At 42.4% G+C, this 19,993-nt stretch overlaps 2 protein-coding genes across 3 annotated transcripts; both read left to right on the plus strand.

The window, feature by feature from the left end:
* The first annotated feature begins 6,908 nt into the window (after positions 1-6,908).
* On the plus strand, positions 6,909-10,282 carry si:ch211-198p11.6. 2 transcript variants are annotated; one of them, XM_047038607.1, is made up of 4 exons: positions 6,909-6,990; positions 8,988-9,098; positions 9,296-9,433; positions 9,688-10,282. In XM_047038607.1, the coding sequence occupies exons 1-4, from the start codon at positions 6,979-6,981 to the stop codon at positions 9,781-9,783; spliced, it is 357 nt and encodes a 118-aa protein (XP_046894563.1). In that variant the 5' UTR covers positions 6,909-6,978; the 3' UTR covers positions 9,784-10,282. The 2 variants fall into 2 exon arrangements, with proteins under 2 accessions (XP_046894563.1, XP_046894562.1); XM_047038606.1 differs by lacking the exon at positions 6,909-6,990 and adding an exon at positions 7,910-8,509.
* A 1,553-nt stretch (positions 10,283-11,835) lies between these two features.
* aldoaa (aldolase a, fructose-bisphosphate, a) lies at positions 11,836-15,804 on the plus strand. The gene is made up of 8 exons (XM_047038924.1): positions 11,836-11,960; positions 12,633-12,751; positions 13,206-13,472; positions 13,590-13,750; positions 14,121-14,204; positions 14,419-14,593; positions 14,751-14,950; positions 15,248-15,804. Exons 2-8 carry the CDS (start codon positions 12,640-12,642, stop codon positions 15,341-15,343), a joined length of 1,095 nt encoding a protein of 364 aa, XP_046894880.1. The 5' UTR covers positions 11,836-11,960; positions 12,633-12,639; the 3' UTR covers positions 15,344-15,804.
* The last annotated feature ends 4,189 nt before the right edge of the window (positions 15,805-19,993 follow it).

A 19,993-nucleotide genomic window follows, 5' to 3' on the forward strand; every position in this document is an offset into this window, starting at 1 on the left:
TTGGCACTTTTGTTTTGCAGTGTCACTTTTTATCACGTATGTATATATTTTGGCCATTTTCGTTTTTATTTTAAATGTTACATGCATACTTTGTGCATTGTCATTTTAGCAGACGCTCTTATCCAGAGCAACTTACATAGTAAGTACAGGGTAATTCCCTGGAGGAAAGTAAGGTGAAGTGCCTTGCCCAAGGACACATCATTTGGCAACCTTCTGATTTAATAGCCTGATTCCCTAACCGCTCAGCCATCTGACTCCCCTTTAGTATAGGTAGATCACATATTTAGGATTCCTATATGTTGAATGTATTTACCTTCCTGCTAAAGTAAATTCCTTGTCTGTGCAAACTTTCATGGCGATTAAAACACTTTCTGATTCTGAAATGCTGCCTCGTTTATGATTTAGCTTGAGTCAGGCTACACATCCCACAAACATATTCCTCCTAACGTTGGCTATCTATTATACCAAAACAAGTAGCGTTCTGGGCAAATGAGGTCTGCATATGAAATACAGGTTACTTCATAATTAAGTAAATTATTAACGTTGCAGTTACGGACTAGCAACGTCACAAAATGACATTGCTAGGAGGTCGCGGTTACAGACTGGCAACGTCCCAAAACAACGTTGCTAGGAGGTCGCGGTTACGGACTGGCAACATCAGAAAATTACGTTGCTAGGAGGTTGCGGTTACCGACTGGCAACGTCCCAAAACAACGTTGTAAGGAGGTCGCGGTTACCGACTGGCAACGTCGGAAAATAACGTTGCCACGACGTCGCGGTTACTGACTGGCAACGTCGGAAAATAACTTTGCCACGACGTCGCAGTTAGACTGGCAACGTCACAAGATTAGCGTAAGGGGTCCTATTATCGTCCACCTAGGTTAGTTCTCGACGCTCGTTAGCAATATTACTAAAATGTCGTTATAATACAAATTTAAAACGTTATGTCACAACATTGTACTTTAATATATAGATACACACCTATATTATAACATTCCGGTTTTGAAATTCAATCAGGATATGCCTAGAAATGTTACTTTACTGATTTTAGCAGTTAGCCAGGGGGTCCCATTATCGTCCACCCAATCACTTTCAATGGAGAAATGTCAGTTTGAAGCTGCGGAAGGCAGGTGCTACACATACGGTTTGAGAGCGTATTTACATACTAAAATCTCAAAGTAAGAAGCTGTAATTTGGTGTGCAGCAATATAAGATGTGTACATAACGATGAGTTACTTTCTTTCATTGCTCCTGCATATCTTCTTAAGAAATTAACGGAAGAAACGGTTGTGGACGATAATGGGGACCCAAACGTTGGAGATTAAGAGTGGATGATAATAGGGCCCTTTACACTACGTTGCGGCAAACTACTGGCTCCCCATAGATGCACGGTCCCGCAACGTCGCGGCAACGTATGTTTGGTCATCGCGTGACGTTGCGACAAGTAACGGTGCGTTCACACTGCAGCGGGCGGGCAGAGCGGGGCGTCGGCTTCCAATTCATTTTCAATGTAACCAGGCGTTAACGCCCGCGTAGGGCATTGTGGGAAGGCGAGCGGGGCGTCGACGCTCGCGTAGGGTATTGTGGGAAGGCGAGCGGGGCGGCGAAAGTTGGATTTTCTGAACTTTATGTAAATGACGAGCGTGAAAACGCCAGCGATGGCCAATCGGGTTGGTTTCTTGTAACGTAGCAACTGTTGGTCATAGTAAACATTTCTAGGTTTGACAATTTCAAGATGGAAGATCAACTCATCGTATGTGTGTCTTCATACCCAGTATTGTATGATACGTATATGTTCGATTACAGAGACAAACAAAAAAAATGATGCCTGGCGCAGGGTTGCTGAGGTTGTCGGCGTCCCTGGTGTGTTGTATTTTGTACTTTAATTCAGTTTCTTCACATTACGTAACTTTCTTCTGTGCTAGCTGCATAGTCTAGCTAGCTCACCCGGCATACGATTGACATTCAACGCTGAAATGCTGGCTGGCAGCCACTCGCTATCCATACAGTGAATGTGTAGTGGCAAGTCATAATCTAGCGATTGATTTGCAGACATTTCGAGTAATATAATAAAAGGTTACACATGTCAACGTTTATGTCTGATGCATCTTTTTTCCAGCCGGAACAAGACCCGTTCCATAGAGTGCAGGTGGGATTTAATCTTTCACTCGGCCTAAAAAAAGTGTGGAAAAAGATAACCTATTGTGTGCTGTAGATAAGATCATGTCAGATCTAGAATGCGTGTCGGATTTTTGCTTAATGTGTGTAAAAGTTGTATTTTGTCCGCACATTTGCCATGACATTATACGAACTACAACAGTGATTTAAGAGAACTACAGCTCTGAATGAATCTGTCTGACACGCCCCCGAGCGTGGTGCACTTTGGGAAGGCCGGCGGTGCTGAGCGGTAAAAAAAAGTCTGCAGTGTGAACGCACCGTAAAGTTAAGAAAATCCAACTTTCGCCGCCCCGCTCGCCTTCCCACAATACCCTACGCGAGCGTCGACGCCCCGCTCGCCTTCCCACAATGCCCTACGCGGGCGTCAACGCCTGGTTACATTGAAAATGAATTGGAAGCCGACGCCCCGCTCTGCCCACCCCGCTGCAGTGTGAACGCACCGTAAGGGCAACGTAAATGTGTTAGCTCGGTTGCTATCGCCAATTTACTCCAGATCGGCACACAGGTGCTTCAAAGTCCCTAGAAACGATTTAGCTTTTGCAACGAGACAATTTCAGATAATTATGACAATGGTAGAATATAGTATAGTTCAGTATCGCTAACCATGGCAAATGGATTTCGAACTACAATATCCGTGCTGATCTTGGATTAAATTGACGATAGCAAAGTTTCCATCTTTTGACGACGCCAAATGGAATAGGTGCTAGCTAATGTTTGCTCCATCGGTTTCTTTGCTAGCTATGCAAATGCAGCTAGCTTAGTGTGTGTGAACCCTGCCAACATAGTGAAACCGCTATGGTGCGATAACTGGATTAATTTCACGTTAGCTAGGCCTACCTGCATTTCAGATTAGTGATGGGAAGTTCGGTTCTTTTTACTGATTCGGTTCTTTGAATCTCGTTCAGTAAAATGAACGAATCTTTTTTCGAGTCATTTGTTCATTTCAGGGGGGGGGGGGGGGGGGGGGGGGGGTTGGGGGCTATACGTCCACTGCAAAGGACGTATAGCCCCTATTAGTGATGGGAAGTTCGGTTCTTTTTACTGATTCGGTTCTTTGAATCTCGTTCAGTAAAATGAACGAATCTTTTTTCGAGTCATTTGTTCATTTCAGGAGGGGGGGGGGGGGGGGTGGTTGGGGGCTATACGTCCACTGCAAAGGACGTATAGCCCCTATACGTCCACTGTAGGTTAGTGCATGACATGTGCACCAGCAAATACTATTTCAAAATAAACTCCTGCATTAAAATAATGTATCATGAGTTTGTATGATTTGGTCATGTATTATCACACTAGCATTTAATTATCACGTCAAACAATTACACTGCACTAAACTGTAAGTGTAAATGTAAAGTGAAAATAACAAAACCAGTCAGTATGATGACTTGAGCGAATATCATTCATTCACGTCTTACTAAAACAGCGGCCACGCGAAAGGGAATAAGGAAACTGTTTCCTCTACAAAAAAATACAATGCGGGTCACGTGAAAAAAGGATCCAAAGACTCGTAGAAAGACCGAGTCGGTGAAGGAACTAATCATTCGTTTCCTCTAGCTACAGAGCCTATGCAGGTCACGTGAAAAATGATCCAAAGACTCGTAGAAAGACCGAGTCGGGAAAGGAACTAATCATTCGTTTCCTCTAGCTACAGAGCCTATGCAGGTCACGTGAAAAATGATCCAAAGACTCGTAGAAAGACCGAGTCGGGAAAGGAACGAATCGTTCGTTTCCTCTTGCTACAGCCTATACAGGTCACGTGAAAAATGATCCAAAGACTCGTAGAAAGACCGAGTCGGGAAAGGAACGAATCGTTCGTTTCCTCTAGCTACAGAGCCTATGCAGGTCACGTGAAAAATGATCCAAAGACTCGTAGAAAGACCGAGTCGGGAAATGAACGAATCACTCGTTGAGAGGACTCGTTACTCCCGAGTCCTTATAAGGATTCGTTCAAAATGAACGAATCGTTCACGAACGACACATCACTATTTCAGATACACTCAAGTCAGATAAGGAACAACACTGGGTTGCACCAGCTATGCGTACATTCAAACGTAGCCTAGTTTGAACGTATCTACTAATTTAGGTCGGAGTTTACGCGCTACTAATATTTAAGCGTTGCACCAACTTAAAAAGTTCCAACGTAGTCATAAATTACAACTTACATTTTACACCTAGCCCTTAGAGGGTGTAAAGTCCTCCGTAAAATAACGGTTGGAATGGCGCATCGTTTTGAAAGGTGGGATCATTTGGAGGACGAGGAGGAGATGATAATAATGCCTGTTTTGCGTCGGCAACATGTTCTTCGCGATAGGTTACACCCCTTAGACATATATGACGACTTTGATTTATACTCGCGCTTTCGTTTTCCAAGAGCGAAGATACAGACAATTACCGATCTGCTAGCTGCAGGCTTGCAGCACGACTCCGACAGAAACGGGGCCCTAAGTCCGTCCTTACAAGTGTGCCTGGCATTACGCTATTTCGCTACGGGCTCATTTCAAAACTTGGTTGGGGATTCAATTCAAGTGCATAAATCTACAGTTTGTAGAGCAATTAGAAAAGTCGCACTATCATTGTGTAAGCGCTTGAACGATTATGTAAAGTTTCCAACTCAACCTGAGCCACAAAACACGACCCGTCAGAAACTCCATCAGATAGCCGGTTTCCCTGACATACTTGGCTGTGTAGATGGCACCCACATCAGAATTAAGGGACCCAAAGACAACGAGAATGACTTTGTGAACAGGAAGGGATACCACTCGATCAACACACAGATTGTATGTGATGCTGACCTTTTAATTACAAATACAGTGATAAAATGGCCAGGGGCAAGCAATCTAGCCTTTAGAGAGATTTTGAGGCTGGACGATACTCCGGGAGGTTGCTAGGAGATTCAGGGTATCCCTTGAGAAAATGGCTTATGACCCCATACCTAAACCCAGCAAGTGTCAGTGAGCAGTGCTACAATTCAGCACACACCAAGACCAGAAATGTGGTAGAGCGGTGCATAGGTGTTCTGAAGAACCGATGGGCCTGTTTGCACAGAGGTATCCAGCTATATTTTATTCTAACTTCATTGCCTACTTAATTTTAAGCACTGCAGGCTCTGGATCCTCACATAGCCTTTTATGTCCCCAAATGAATACCTACATGCCTTCCTTTTGTCATAGGCATCTTGATGGAGCCTCACAGAGCTGCCGCTGTAGCTGGTGCCTGCATTGTCCTACACAACATGGCAATGATGTGGAAAGTACCACTGGTGGAGGAAAGAAATGCAGATGATAGGGGTGACATAGACATTCCCTTCGGCGAGGACAACCTACCAACTGAGGCTACCACTGTCCGGACCTATCTTACTACATCCTACTTTGGATGAGCTGCTAATAAATAACCTCCCAGGGGCATGAACAAAAACTGTATATTGCAATACATTTATTAGGTATAGGCCTACTGCAAAACAAGAACACGATAGCTAAAAAATAATTATCCAAATATTTGAAATAAGAAACTGCACAAATAAATAATAATTATCAATAAAAAAATATAATAGAAATGGTAAAATATTATTATTTATCCATTTATTCTGCCCCAATTAGAGTTGTCTGAATGCTATGGCTCATTTGAAAGTGTGATGACGTATCCCTTTGTTTTAAGATCTTCTTTTAGTGTTAATATTTCTATGTTCAATTTGATCTTTTCAAGCTCAATTTTTTATGTTTCTGCTTGTATCTTTTCTGTTTCCTGTTTGAGCTTTTCAATTTCCGCTTTAAAGAGTTGACATCTCAGTGTGTCAATATTTTCCACTGTGCAAGGAGTAGGAGGCCTTCTGTTGCCTTTAGCACGCTTGGCTGCTGGTGGTAGGTGGGTGTTGGAGCCATCCTGAGGTGTCTCAAGCAGACATGTTTCTGCAGGTGGGGAGAGGGGTTGTTCGGCTGTATGAGGGGGAGGTGGTGCTGGTGTTGGTGCGAGGGCTGTTGCTGGGAGAGATTTTGGAGAAACTGGTGCCGGAGCATCTTCTGCTGTTCCACTCTCAACCCCACATGAAATCCCAATTACTGAGGGGGAGTCCTCACCAACAATGTCCAATACAAGAGATGAATATGGTCCCATGTCTGGCTTTGGTCCACCTCCTGTTGGGACATTTCGTGGAAAGTCCTCAACGGCTTGCATCTTTAAATCACTCCACTTCTTTCTAACTTTCTTGACATCCCTGTGCTCCACTCCTTTCGAATTGATGGTGTCTGTGATGTCCTCCCATATTTGTTGTTTCACTTTATTTGTTACAAAGGTGTTAAATGTGGATTCTAATGGTCCTTTGTTTAATTTATATTTTGAAAGCAGGATGAGGATTTCTTCATGGGTGAAGTTTTTCTTTCTTGGCCTACGGTCAGACATTGCCAAATTCCTGAAACAGCACAAACTAATGTGTCAACAGCATTAAACTGTTATTAAACTAGATTAACTAAGGTAACTTGACTAACGTAACATTTTGACGGTAACATTATATTGTTGAAGAGCAAATATAACCCCATTTTGGATTAGATAGCTAACTTTAAACAATTCTAATTGATAGTAACAGTTTGCCAGTGTAGGCCATCATTATGTTTTTGTTATAATGTTACAATTTCGCCTGCCCAGTAATAGAATACAGTACTGTAACTACAGCAGGCTACTACTAGTACAGCTTGTTACAACTGTAACTAGTTAGCTGTTGCAGCCGTTATGAACCCTGGCCTGATTTCTTAAGAGTTGACGGTTTCACTGATCACCACTCGTCTTCACTGTGTTGCACTAGCTGTTTACATGAAGAAGAAGGTAGTACTCTAGTTATCACCTTACAATTTTTCCTAGTTGACGTAGTCTAGATACCTTTTTTTTTGTTGTTTCGTGATTATCGTTTTGCCGTTAGCCTCTTGTAGATGCGTAACGCTAGCTAAGTGTTCAAACTGATAGATGGGCACGAGAGACATGTTTGAAGTGCACGTTCTTGCCTACAAAAACTATCACGGTCACATTAAAAACAACAGTAAACACAATGAATGACAACACAAGTACTTTATTTCGGAGATGATCATTGCATAAATGAAAGAGTGCCTACCACAGATGTACGTTAAGTTACATCGTTAGCTTGTACTAAGTTAGCTGAGTAGCTAGTCTATGAAACCCACCTAGCGTTATCATTTGTCAGCTGTTTTCATAATATTTGTTGACAACACGGTACTAAAACACGTACGCACAGCTGGTGCAACAGGCTGCAGAACTGCATATAGCTTCTCTCTGACTCTAATTCAAACAGCTGGTGATGTTACTTAGCTAGCTACATAGTGACCAATGTGGGGAAAGTGAATGAATGTTTTATTGTATTGAGTGGTAGAAATAAATTGTCAAACTAATCCTTTCTTATGACTACTTACTGGACATCAGACACAAACAAATACTGTCCGATTTTCACACATGCACCTGCATCACTCCTGAAGGCTGGGGCTGAGGATCAAACCATTGTGGGACCAAGGGCGGGGTTTACAATCATTTAAAACTTTAAAAAGCGCCATTGTGTCCATAATCAGAAAAGCGCTTTCATTGCATATTATTAATGTTATTGAAATTACATAGTTATGTTTACAGTGATTTATTAAGGGGGACAAATCATATTTTTCCCAGGATTGGGTTCTCAGAGTAAATCACCATTGACACTGACCAAAAGTTCTCGTTACCTCTCTTTCTGGAACGGAAAACCCAGAGTTTGCCTCATTTTAGGGTTGCCCATCTCAGGGTTTCACTAAACCCGTTTTCTGGAATACCCCCCAGATCTTGCTGGATTTGTCTCTCTGAGCTACCCGTCTGTTTCTATAGTAACTCAATATTGATTGTACCAATGTAGCTGGACCCCTCTGCAGGCTAGCAACTCATTGTCTTTGGAATTGAACAAGTACCTACTTGGCTGTGTTAGAGATAACTAACTAGATGCCTTGCCTTTACGGTATTCACCTGCTAAAGATAGTGTAAATTCAGCCACGTAACGCGTTAACTATCTTGCTAGTGTGTATAAAGCTTCCATTCAGATGGGCTGCTACTGTTTTGCTAGCTACAGAAGCTAGAGCTATACATTGTCCAAATGTGTTCCAAATGTTAGCTAACAAGTTAAATTACGCAATACCTTTATTAACTGTAATTTAAATTGGACAGCTAACCCAAGGAAACCTATATGTTTGGTTAACTAGCTAGCCACAACCAACAAAGGAAGACCACAGAGATGAGAAACTACCAAATTATATCTGGGAATAGAGGAAGTAGTTGGCACTGATAACTGGAGATGACTCAGGCGGGAATAGTGGTACGTTTTAACATATTTCCTAAGTCTTTGTCTTATCGTACTAGTAAAAAAAATTGTTTCATTAGCGTTACATGTCCACGTTGCATATTGCATTTAATCTGCTCCTGCATAAATTCAGTTGAATTGCAGGACAAGTTATCCTTACTTCACAACATGAGAAATGGTTGAAATGCGTGAGAATTACGAGGTTTTGAGTGAGAGCGTGAGATATGGCTGAAATGCGTGAGTCAGAGAGCCCTGAGTTAGATTGACGCCTGGCCCGTAGCCAGCCTAGTGGAAGGGGGGCAGTTTATCCCATCATTTTGTCTTTAATTATGATTTTTGTGCTGACAAATTCTGGATCTTTGGCAGTGAGCCAAAGCGAACTACCCGAAACCCTCCTTGTCCACGGGCCTGGATGCATTGTTAAGTTACTATCTGGCAAGCAAATGGCTGGCTCATCCCCTCAACTGTCTTTCTTCTTGTCATCCAACTGTAGGTATTGCCCATATGGGGTCTGGCACTTCCTCTTCCTGCCGTGCTTCTGATAGCTGTTGGCCTTTACATGATCTTACTCGCAATGGTGCTATGGTTTCGTCATTGCCTTAAGGTATCTGCTACAGAACAGTCCGTCAGTCATCATTGTTTTAATAATTACTAGGCACAAAATTATGAATTATACACACCATATCATTATGAAAATAAGTATCATATTGTGACTTAATAATCAGCTCCAAATGATAATAAAGGAAAAAGGCTCAAGAAAATGGTTGAATGGAGATTGACAGAATTGTGTCTTGCCCTCAGGATCACTGCTGCTCAGAGTGTGGAGAGTGCTGTCCAAATATTGCACCTTTTGAATACTGCATTGCATGTGCAGAATCTTGTGACTGTCGTTTTCCATCACTTCGCTCCTTTCTTGATCAAATGTGCCCATCTCCTTCTGTGAGTATGCCAGTGAGTCAGTCATTCAGTATAGACTAGATTTATTGATCCAAAAACAAGACTGTTATGTTATTGTAGTAGTTCCAATTGTTTTTAAACTTGGGAAACACAAATAAATATTTGTATCAGCTGCTTTGTAGCTATACTAAGTAATAACTTAGCTAGTACTTATTATTAAGTCAAATACAATAATATAGTAAAATATACTTATTTTTAATAATTGCATGCACTAAGTTCTATCATTCTTTCTGTAGTCTCTACAGTGGCCTGCATGGGACTGTGCCTGCACCTGCCAGGCTCCGGAGTGTGAGTCATGCAATTGCCTCTGCTTTGAGATCAAGGTCAGGTAGACCAAGTCCAAGCATTGCATAGAACTGAAAGACAGTGTGTGATTTTATTTGGGCCTCAGACAAAGTGGTGGACTACCATCCACCCAAAATTGTTGTTTTGTGTAGTCAGTAAATGTGTAAAGCAACTGTATGATATCCATAAGAGTGCCATGGATGTGTCACTGGGAAACCAACCATGTGAAGTCAGTTCAAGTACTATATGCATGAAGTGTCAATGCTTCACTCCACAAGTTCTTGAAAAGCGTGCTGCATGTTTCATACAAGTCGTAATTAGCTTTTGCCTTATTTAAACATTCTACATTTGAGATTACTATATATTCAGATGTCACCCAGTTCAAATTTTATATGACAATACTAGGTGTGCTTTGCACATCTGAGTCTGATCATTTAAATGTATTTTTCTTAACATTTGTATGTTGAAAGGATTTTGTGGTACTGTGAAAATGAAATGAAAACAGGACTAAAATGTGTTTTTAAGGTTTTCTGAAATAAAAAGAGAATGGCATTTAAACTGTTGTTTTGTTCTTAAACATGATGAGATTTCTATGCAGTATTCCTTGGAGCTTTTGTGATTTTTGCCACATGTTGACCATCTCAAATTTGGACCACTTTAAACCAAGACACAATGACAGTGGATTTCTGGTTTTAATGTACAGGAGAACAATCCTTTGACCCTAAAACGAGAGGTCCAGACAATGACAAACACATGACAGAGCATAAGGGATAGCTGGAAGAAAACATGATTTCTGCCAAACAAGCTGTCAATACAAGTAGTGTAGAGAGATAAAAATATTTTATCAGACAAAAATATACAGTGTGCAGGACCAAACCTTCCACATTAAGAAACATTTAAAAAAAAATGTATAAATGTACTGCATTAAAATATGTAAAGTACATAGTAAACATGTCCCCCAACAGTTTAGTTCTTCCCTTGATCAGTCAGTGACCAGACTACCCCTTAGCAGCACAAAGTCAGCTTTACTATTGAATCGTAGGGAGCCAGGTGGCTGAGCGGTTAGGGAGTTGGGCTAGTAATCTGAAGGTTGCCAGTTCGATTCCCGGCCGTGTCCAAATGACGATGTGTCCTTGGGCAAGGCACTTCACCCTACTTGCCTCGGGGGCAATGTCCCTGTACTTACTGTAAGTCGCTCTGGATAAGAGCGTCTGCTAAATGACTAAATGTAAATGTAAATGAATCAACGCACACCCGGAGACCCTACTGGCCCCAATAATAAATAAATGTCTCAGAAAAAATTGTCAATTTCCCTGAGCACAGCCAGGATGTGAATTACATAACATTGGTCGGACTGCGGCAGAAAATGGTCAAAGACTAATCAATAGCCTACTGTTTCAATTAGTAAGTGTGAATTTATGGTGAATACATGCTGTGGCTGGTAATTGACATGTGGCTAAAGAGAGACTATTCCTTGACTGAGACTCTGACCCCTGAAAGCCTGTAAAACAATGCAATTCTGAACCTTCTGCTGTATTTTCTATATGCACTAATGTATGTTGCGGAGGGAGAACACAACAGTTATATAGCCTGCGTACCAACAGGCCTAGAACGTGCCCCCGGGGCCAACAGTAGGCTACCGTTTGAGGGAATTGAACCCTGAACCTTCTTGCTTTGAGGCAACAGTGCAAATCACCTTGCCATCTTTACATTTTATGTGTAAAATTTTTGGTTCCACTTTTTCTAATCAGTTCAGTCGTGAGACAGTCTACTCAGATGCAGTGCTCGTAAAAACCTTTCAGATGAGACTTGAGCACGTAAAGGGTGCGCATGCTGCATGAGACTTGAGCACGTAAAGGGTGCGCATACTGCATGTGAGATCCGTCACGTACAGCCCATCTAGTTACTCCAAAAATCACGCCCTCTTTCTCAGCCGTCAGCCAAAAAGACACGCCTTGTAAATGCAGACAATCCAACCACTGTTCACCAAAAAAGCATCGTCTATTTTTATTGGAAGAAGCAATTGGTCAATCTGACTCAAACAGCTTTTGATTGGTGGTTTATCTTGAGATCAGTTTCAGGAAAAGACGAATTATTCGTCACGGGCACTCCCTGTCACTTCACACGATTAAGCAGTACTGAACATCCTTCATCATTGCTTGGTGTTGCAACAGAAAGCAGCTTTTTTCTATCACAAATTGGTTTATATTGCGCAGAACATTTGGTAAGTCATTAAACTGTGCATAAATATGATTAGCCATGCAAATGTCTGTTTTCTACTTGTAAGGATTATGTAACCGTCCACATATAAAACATTTTTGTAATTTGTAGTGGTGGCTGTGTCTATCTGCTACTCCTAGTGCAATACAAGGTCATTTGGATGCAAGGACAGACGCGGAAGTACCTTTCTGTCAGGACTTCGTCAATCGATCACTTTAATGGTGGCGTTGTAGCGTATATAAATTAAAACTGTATAGTAAATTAATGTTAAAAAAAAACACTTTGGCCTTACTAAACTAAATCTACGAATATAACATTTTGTATACGCCCACATAAGTCAAAAAGCATAGCCTACTCACGACGGTATGCCAAATATGGCCACGATATAACTGGCTGTTGATACTTCATGTTTGAAAATAAATACGTGCAGTAGGCCACTCGGTCTAGCAGACCAAGGTTATCATAAGCGGACAGAAAACGATTGCAGTCGCCTTATCCGAATTTTAATGGTCTGACAAATGCATTAATATTAGTTTCAAATTAATAATTTTGTAGCACAATCAACTGGTTTAATGACACTGCACCATCGATTTCTCGCTCTCTGTCTCTCTGTCTCTCTGTCTCTCTCTCTCTCTCTCTCTCTCTCTCTCTCTCTCTCTCTCTCTCTCTCTCTCAGAATCAGGATGCCACACGCCTACCCATTCCTCACTCCCGAGCAGAAAAAGGAGCTCAGTGACATCGCTCAGAGAATTGTTGCACCTGGAAAGGGAATCCTTGCAGCTGATGAGTCCACAGGTACTGTCAGAGACACTCACCCATCACATAATCTCACCATTAACCTAGAACTGTGTCTTAAATTATCTAACTCAGTCTGGGGGACGTTATAACAGGACTGTTAACTTCCCCTAAAGAATAACACAAATACGCACTGAGACGGAGTTAAGTTTTCTGTTGAGTTAAGAGCTGTTATACAGAGTTAAATACCAGCCAATCAGAAACAGCAGCATGACCACCCTTATATATTTGTAGGCAAAAGACCAATTAAATTAGTGCTGTTCTTACATGAGCATTGACATATCATTCCACACTCCTGTGACCATGGTCACAGACACATCTCAATCATGCTTAGGAAGTGAAACCTCATTCTGCCATAACATGTAGTCTACAGTAAGGTGACACCAGTAGACATGCCAGTGTGGATCTCTTACATGTTAACTTCTTTCCCTCCCGTGCGCCTCCTCCTGTTCAGGCAGCGTCGCTAAGCGCTTTCAGAGCATCAATGCCGAAAACACAGAGGAAAACCGTCGCCTCTACCGCCAGCTTCTCTTCACCGCTGATGACCGTGTGGCACCCTGCATCGGCGGAGTAATTTTCTTCCACGAGACTCTCTACCAGAAAACCGATGAGGGCAAGCAGTTCCCCCAGCTGATCAAGGACAGGGGCATGGTGGTGGGCATCAAGGTGGATAAGGGTGTGGTGCCCCTGGCTGGCACCAACGGAGAGACCACCACGCAGGGTGAGAATTGGAGACCCCAAGGCCCCCATCTCACTTGACCCTTAAAGGAATGGGCATTAATAACAAGCACACAGTAGCCATGGCTTTCAATATTTTAATTTTCTGTCTTTCCCTCAGGTTTGGATGGGCTGTATGAGCGCTGTGCTCAGTACAAGAAGGACGGAGCTGACTTTGCAAAGTGGCGCTGTGTGCTGAAGATCACCCCCACTACTCCTTCTAACCTGGCCATCATTGAGAATGCCAATGTCCTGGCCCGCTATGCCAGCATCTGCCAGATGGTGAAATTAACATCGCAAACAAATCCACACACATGCAAAAACATAAAAATAAAAATATACATGCGTAAATATGTAAACATTTACAAACAACCTCACCAATGTGTGGACTTTTTCTTCGTTTTAAAATATTTTCAATTGAATATTTATTGCTAAAGAAAGTCAACCCATGGCTACATTATAATATATAAGCAAGTTTATGATGTTCTGATGTCCTGCTTAATACCGGTAGTGGCAGCACTATCTATATTACACAGTTAACCACAATGTTAACTGGCGCAATTGATATGCTGGACACGGCCCTGTTTAAGTGAAGTTCTATTGTATGTTGTCATGACACTGGTTGCCATGCTCTTCTCTCCTACCAACCTAGCATGGCATCGTTCCCATTGTTGAGCCTGAGATCCTTCCAGACGGTGACCATGACCTGAAGCGCTGTCAGTATGTGACAGAGAAGGTGAGTTACTGCTTTGGCAGAGAAAGATGAGATAGAGATCCATAAAGAGGTGTCAATCAGACTATTGTACATAGCCATGGAGGAAGTTCTGGTTATTTGGTCCTAAAGTTTAAAGCCAATTTCGTTATAAGACTTACTAGAAAGTCGCAATTGAAAGTTTAATATAGTCTTATGCTCTCTCCGTCTGCTTTTCTTTCGTTTCACTCCCTCCTAGGTCCTGGCTGCGGTGTACAAGGCTCTGTCGGACCACCACGTCTACCTGGAGGGTACTCTGCTGAAGCCCAACATGGTGACCGCAGGACACTCCTGTCCCCAGAAATACAGCTCCCAGGAGATTGCCATGGCCACTGTCACTGCCTTGCGCCGCACCGTGCCTCCTGCTGTGCCCGGTAATTCCACATTTACAGAAGGCGCTCATTAGATATACTGTATGCATGAACAAAGATACATACTGCATTCGTACAGATTTATTTATTTTGTTATTTGCACCCTCCCTTCCTTGTCGTCAACTTACCTTCACCCCCTGTTCCTTCCTGTCCCCCCTAGGCATCACCTTCCTGTCTGGAGGCCAGAGCGAGGAGGAGGCCACCATCAACCTGAACGCCATGAACCAGTGTTCCCTACACCGGCCCTGGGCCATCACCTTCTCCTATGGCCGCGCCCTGCAGGCCTCTGCCCTCAAGGCCTGGGGAGGCAAAAAGGAGAATGGCAAAGCTTGCCAGGAGGAGTTCATCAAGAGAGCCATGGTAAAGAATGAGGGAGGGGTGGAAGCAGTAATAGAGGGATGAATGCATGTATTGTGAGATCAAGAGAGGAAGTCGAAGATGGAAAGATGGATGGAATGAGGAAGTGGATCAATGAGTTGATGGAGGACAGATAGATGTAACCCAATTGTGTATGTGTGTATATTATCAGCTGCTGATGTACAAATACTTGTTATCCTCAAGTTCTAAGACAGACCCATACTTGCCTTTTATCTCTCTCCTCTACTCTCTTCCCCTTGTTCATCTTTATCTCTGTTGCATCCTTTCACTGTTTTACAGAACAACAGCCAGGCGTGTGTTGGCAAGTATCTTTCCACTGGAGACAAGGGAGCCGCCGGTGGAGAGTCTCTCTATGTGGCTAACCACGCCTACTAAGTGTTAACACACCCCTCTTCCCCCACCCTTGCAGCCAGTAGGGTTCTGCTTAAACACCCCTGATATGGGTCTATTACTGTCATCCTTCTGTCTTTCTGACAACACCCCACCTTTCCTTTTCAGGTCAACTTTTGTAGTTGTAATGTCACCGTTATGTTGTTATGTAAGACAGTTACATGTGTTGTGAACATTTTTACTAGAGCACATAAGGCCCACCTTCAAGAGAGAAGACCATCCACTATTCCTTGATGTTAAGCCCCTCCCTCAGTGTGTTGTACTCTTATATTCAGTCCCCCATCCTGCCTCTCTGATCCCCTGTGATTCTGTGATGTAATCTTGGATGATTCTTTATACATGTGCCTTCATCTCTTTACTGAAACAACTCCTGGAGGAAGACCTTGTAGAGAATAATACTGTTGTTTAATACACTGGAAACAGAATTAAATAATCCTATTCACTAATTGCCTTGTAGTCCATTAAATAAGATGTGTGTTTTTCAAATAGTATTTTTACATTCACTATACTGAGGTACAGGGATATAATGAAACCGCAATCTAAACATTTCTTGTTTCGCCATGCTATCCACTATGGGTGGACTATGCATGGTCTATGGTTGGTCCATGCGTGCAGTGCTAGACAAGATGATGCAGTGTTTCCCACAGATTAGAAAGCAATTTGTGGCGAGGGGGGGGGGGGGGTTGTTCGTTACCCAGATTTTTTAATTTTATTAAATATATATGTAGTAGCTGTTGGATGCTGTCCTCCTCTCCTACTCTTTCTTAAATGCCTAACGACTCTATCTCTTTCTCTCCCTGACCCTGTCTTTATGCTTGAGCAGTACTGGCTGAAGCCTGACAATATTGTAACCAATTTCTGCATATTTGCATGTAGCAACGCTAGTGCTAAATAACTATGGAAAGCCAACAGGGTCATATGTACGCGTAATTTAAACACGTATTTTTTGAGTCCAGAACCTGGCAGATCAGCTCCAGTTTGCCTACATGAAGAGTAGAAGTCTAGATGATGCTCCCCTTACATTGCTGCATCATGTACTGCCCCCATCTGGAAAAACTCAAAGGATTGTGTTTGTGGAAATCTCTAGTGCCTTTAACAGAATGTAACCACATCTGTTGGGAATACAACTACTAAACATGAGTAAATCCTTGATTCATACTGCAGATAATTAAATTCCTAACACACACAGGGTTTTGTCTTCTCCCTGGACAAAATACTTATGCAATGTTCGTATTCTGTGATTCATTTCATTATTTTATTCTATGCTTTATTATACATACATATCATAGTTATCTGAGGAAATATAACTTCAACTCAAATCTGTTATACTTTACTTGTGTGATGTGGGATGGATGGGGCTTTGGAGGATCCACCACTTCTTTCTCTTCTGCTGCTGGTGGTGAACCTTTATAGTGGATGGATGGCCTGCATGAAGATGCTTCATTTGGTGTGGATGGGCATGCTAGATGATGTTTTGTATTGGACATGACTCAAAAAATTGACCAAAACATTGACCGTGTCAGTGGATCAGATCATCTTTCATATACAGTGCCCTCCAAAAGTATTGGAACAGTGAGGCGAATTCCTTTATTTTTGCTGTAGACTGAAAACATTTGGGCTTGACATCAAATAATGAACGTGAGACCAGAGATCAACGTTTCAGCTTTTATTTCCAGGTATTTACATCAGGATCTGATGCACAACTAAGAAAATATCACATTTTGTTTGAATCCACCCATTTGTCATGTGAGCAAAAGTATTGGAACAGATATACTTAAAACATATTTAAGTGAATAAGACTTAATATTTAGTTGCAAATCCTTTGCTTTCAATAACTGCAGCAAGTCTGTGACCCATTGACGTCACCAAACTTTTGCATTCTTCCTTTTTGATGCTTTCCCAGGCTTTCACTGCAGCCTCTTTCAGTTGTTGTTTGTTTTGTGGGGTTCCTCCCTTCAGTCTCCTCTTAAGCAGGTAAAATGCATGCTCTATAGGGTTTAAGTCTGGAGATTGACTTGGCCAGTCTAATACCTTCCATTTCTTGCCCCTGATGAACTCCTTTGTTGTTTTGGCAGTGTGTTTTGGGTCGTTATCTTGCTGCATGATGAAGGCTCTGCCAATCAGTTTGGTTGCATCTTTCCTTAAATTGGCAGACAAAATGTTTCTGTAGACTTCCGAGTTCATTTTGCTGCTGCCATCATGTGTTACATCCTCAATGAAGATTAATGAGCCCGTCCTAGAAGAAGCCATGCAAGCCCAAGCCATGACATTACCTCCACCGTGTTTCACAGATGAGCTTGTGTGTTTGGGATCATGAGCAGTTCCTTTCTTTCTCCAAACTTTAGCCTTTCCATCACTTTGGTAAAAGTTAATCTTTGTCTCATCAGTCCATAAAACTTTGTCCCAGAATTTTTGAGGTTCATCTCTGTACTTTTTGGCAAATTCCAGCCTGGCCTTCCTATTCTTCTTGCTAATGAGTGGTTTGCATCTTCTGGTGTAGCCCTTGTACTTTTGTTCATGAAGTCTTCTGCGAACAGTAGATAGTGATACCTTCACTCCTGCCATCTGGAGGTTGTTGCTGATCTCACTAACAGTTGTTTTAGGGTCTTTCTTTACAGCTCTCACAATGTTTCTGTCATCAACTGCTGATGTTTTCCTTGGTCTACCTGTTCGACGTCTGTTACTTAGTACACCAGTAGTTTTCTTCTTCTTCAGGACATTCCAAATGGTTGTACTGGCTATGGCCAATGTTTCTGCAATGGCTCTGATTGATTTTCCATCTTCTCTAAGACTCACAATTGCTTGTTTTTCACCCAAAGACAGCGCTCCGGTTTTCATGTTGTTTTCACCTCTGAATACAGTCTGCATAGACAAAACCTATCTTACCCAATCTGAACCTGAGTGTAGACATTCAGTGGTATTTATTGATTGAATAATGTATGTAATAGGACACACCTGGGCAACAAAACACACCTGTCAGTCATATGTTCCAATACTTTTGCTCACGTGACAAATGGGTGGGTTCGAACAAAAAGGTGATATTTTCTAATTTGTGCATCAGATCCTGATGTAAATACCTGGAAATAAAAGCTGAAACGTTGATCTCTGGTTTCACATTCATCGTTTGATGTCAAGCCCAAATGTTTTCAGTCTACAGCAAAAATAAAGGAATTGGCCTCACTGTTCCAATACTTTTGGAGGGCACTGTACCTGTAATTACTGCACATGCCAGTGTGCAAGCTTTCATTAGCCATACTATAAACCTACTAATTTCAGTGTAATTTTGGCAAACCACTACTGTACAATTATTACAAGTTTCTCATTTTGACACACGATAACGCTCACCACACCAGTTGCCAGTTCACACACACTTTCACCAACAAGATACAACCGTGTCCTATAACAACGTTTGCGTGAGTTTTGGCGTGTTTACAGTAGCCTATTATTGGCCGGCAAGGCTGTGATTGGAATACGGGACTGGAGCTGTCCACGACGGGACCAATCAAAATCAGCCATAATTCGGGATGTCCCGGACAATTCGGGACGGTTGGCAACCCTATGGACACCGGTAGCTAAGTTTGAAATCTCCTGAATCGCGACGTAGGCTTCTTCCTGTCATTGCACAGTGTTTTTTTTTTGCGTTTCACGGCAGAGTTGGATTGCTGGAACTGGTGAGAGACATTAACTTGATTGTGCCAGTTGGGTTACAGAAGAAGACGGACCAGGGGTGACAAGCAGGTTTTTGTACCTATTCGTTCTTTCAGTTGAGTGCCACCGTCGGCTCATTTGTCTTGCACGAGTAAATTGTTGTGTGCGCGCAGTTTTGAGTTTTACTGTTTTAGTTTTTGTGCATTGGGGCATACAACGAGTGGAAGATATTGATGCAGAAGATGCGGACGGGGTTCAACCGCTTCATAATACTTCACAGGCCATGCTGCGGTTTACTGGACATTTCCCGCCTATATTTCTGGGGGACGGGAAAGAAGATTTTCTTCACTGGTGCAAACGGTTTGAAGTGACTGTGGAGGCTGGTATGGATTTTGATAATGATAAACTAGCTAAACTTTTGCTCACTTGCCTTGGTGGTACGGCTTTTAGTTATTGGGACAGTTTGCCTAGTGATAGAAAGAAAAGACTACAGACTGGTGAAAGAGAAGTTGAAAGGACCTTTTGGCCAAACAATCTACCTCTCCACTTTTCAGAGCTATGTGAATGCTCGTACACGTTTGCCTGGGGAGGCTCTCCAAGTTTTAGCTGCTGACATTAGCCGCTTAGGGGATTAGGCTTTGCCCACATCATTTTTTGTTTTCACATGAGATGAATGCAAGAAACAGAGAAAAATTCAGGCGATTTATTGCGAATTGAACAGTATCTTCAGCTTCATATACATGAACAAGGCATGAACACATTGCATGCTGCTCTTGCCATGGCTCTAGAGATTGAACAGGGGCATCAGGCCAGCAAGATTCTGATGCCTTCACACACGCAACTGTGGTCATCACCAACAGCAGGAGTTTTCCCTGCATCCACTGTTAAGGTTCCTCCACAAAGTTCACCTGCCTCCTCCTGTGCTCTGGCAGCTGCAATTCCTTCGGCGGTTAACTTAGCGACATCCGGGGATGTCAGTACACTGCA

The sequence above is a fragment of the Hypomesus transpacificus genome, chromosome 17, assembly GCF_021917145.1.
Source record: "Hypomesus transpacificus isolate Combined female chromosome 17, fHypTra1, whole genome shotgun sequence".
Taxonomy (NCBI): domain Eukaryota; kingdom Metazoa; phylum Chordata; class Actinopteri; order Osmeriformes; family Osmeridae; genus Hypomesus; species Hypomesus transpacificus.

Bases quoted from the DNA above. Each gene is read 5' to 3' on its own strand.
- si:ch211-198p11.6 (XM_047038606.1), top strand. From the start codon at position 8,489: ATGACTCAGGCGGGAATAGTG. The intron at 8,510-8,987 runs GTACGTTTTAAC...ATCCAACTGTAG, and splicing joins TGACTCAGGCGGGAATAGTG to GTATTGCCCATATGGGGTCT. The intron at 9,434-9,687 runs GTGAGTATGCCA...TTCTTTCTGTAG, and splicing joins AAATGTGCCCATCTCCTTCT to TCTCTACAGTGGCCTGCATG.
- aldoaa (XM_047038924.1), top strand. From the start codon at position 12,640: ATGCCACACGCCTACCCATTCCTCACTCCCGAGCAGAAAAAGGAGCTC. The intron at 13,751-14,120 runs GTGAAATTAACA...CTACCAACCTAG, and splicing joins ATGCCAGCATCTGCCAGATG to CATGGCATCGTTCCCATTGT. The intron at 14,951-15,247 runs GTAAAGAATGAG...ACTGTTTTACAG, and splicing joins AGTTCATCAAGAGAGCCATG to AACAACAGCCAGGCGTGTGT.